The sequence below is a fragment of the Cariama cristata genome, unplaced genomic scaffold, assembly GCF_000690535.1.
Source record: "Cariama cristata isolate BGI_N322 unplaced genomic scaffold, ASM69053v1 scaffold34344, whole genome shotgun sequence".
Classification (NCBI taxonomy): Eukaryota; Metazoa; Chordata; class Aves; order Cariamiformes; family Cariamidae; genus Cariama; species Cariama cristata.
In genome coordinates this window covers 57,025-57,589 of record NW_009614187.1, presented here as the reverse complement: position 1 = coordinate 57,589, position 565 = coordinate 57,025, and the positions used below count along the sequence as shown (strand labels likewise).

The 565-nt window shown below is 65.1% G+C and overlaps 1 protein-coding gene across 1 annotated transcript in view; it reads right to left on the bottom strand.

Moving 5' to 3' along the window:
• Positions 1–565, bottom strand: part of CAPN15 (calpain 15) — a gene marked incomplete at its 3' end in the record, with an annotated part of 12,621 nt that overhangs the window by 289 nt on the left and 11,767 nt on the right. The window contains 2 exon segments of the mRNA XM_009699315.1: positions 29–189; positions 399–559. Coding sequence (XP_009697617.1) covers positions 29–189; positions 399–559 — 322 coding nt within the window.

The window sequence follows — 565 nt, the reverse complement described above, 5'->3', positions numbered from 1 at the left end:
GACCCTGGCCTGTGCCATCGGCACCCACCTCATGGCGCTCGCCCTTGTTCTCCGTCAGCAGGATGATGGCGTCCGCCAGCGTGGTGGGCTGCGCCTCCACCTGCTCCACCATCACCAGGCGGGAGCTGTAGATGGCCAGGATATAGCTGGAATAATCGGCGGCCGGTCGGCTGCTGGTGGGACTGGATGCTGTGGAAACATACGGAGGAAGGGGGGGATCACTGAGACTGTCACCAAGCCCGCGACCCCCGAGAGTAGCGCGCTGTTGGGGTGCTGCACTTGCAGGCAACCTCCACCCCCAGCAAGGTCCCCACGGTGAAGATCAAGGGCTTTGCCACCTCTGCCTCCCCCAAGGTCCCCTCCAGCATTGCTGTGGGGAGGGCAGCCCAGCCCCTTACCCTGGGCAGCGGCAGGGCCTGCCAGGGCAGTGCCCCAGTGGTTGAAGGCACAGCACACGACGGCGTACTCGCCCGGCTCCAGCATGACGTCGCAGTTGACGAACTTCTTGACGGCTCGTTTGCTGTGAGCCATCAGCCGGCCCAGGCTCAGCTTGTTCCCGCTGGTG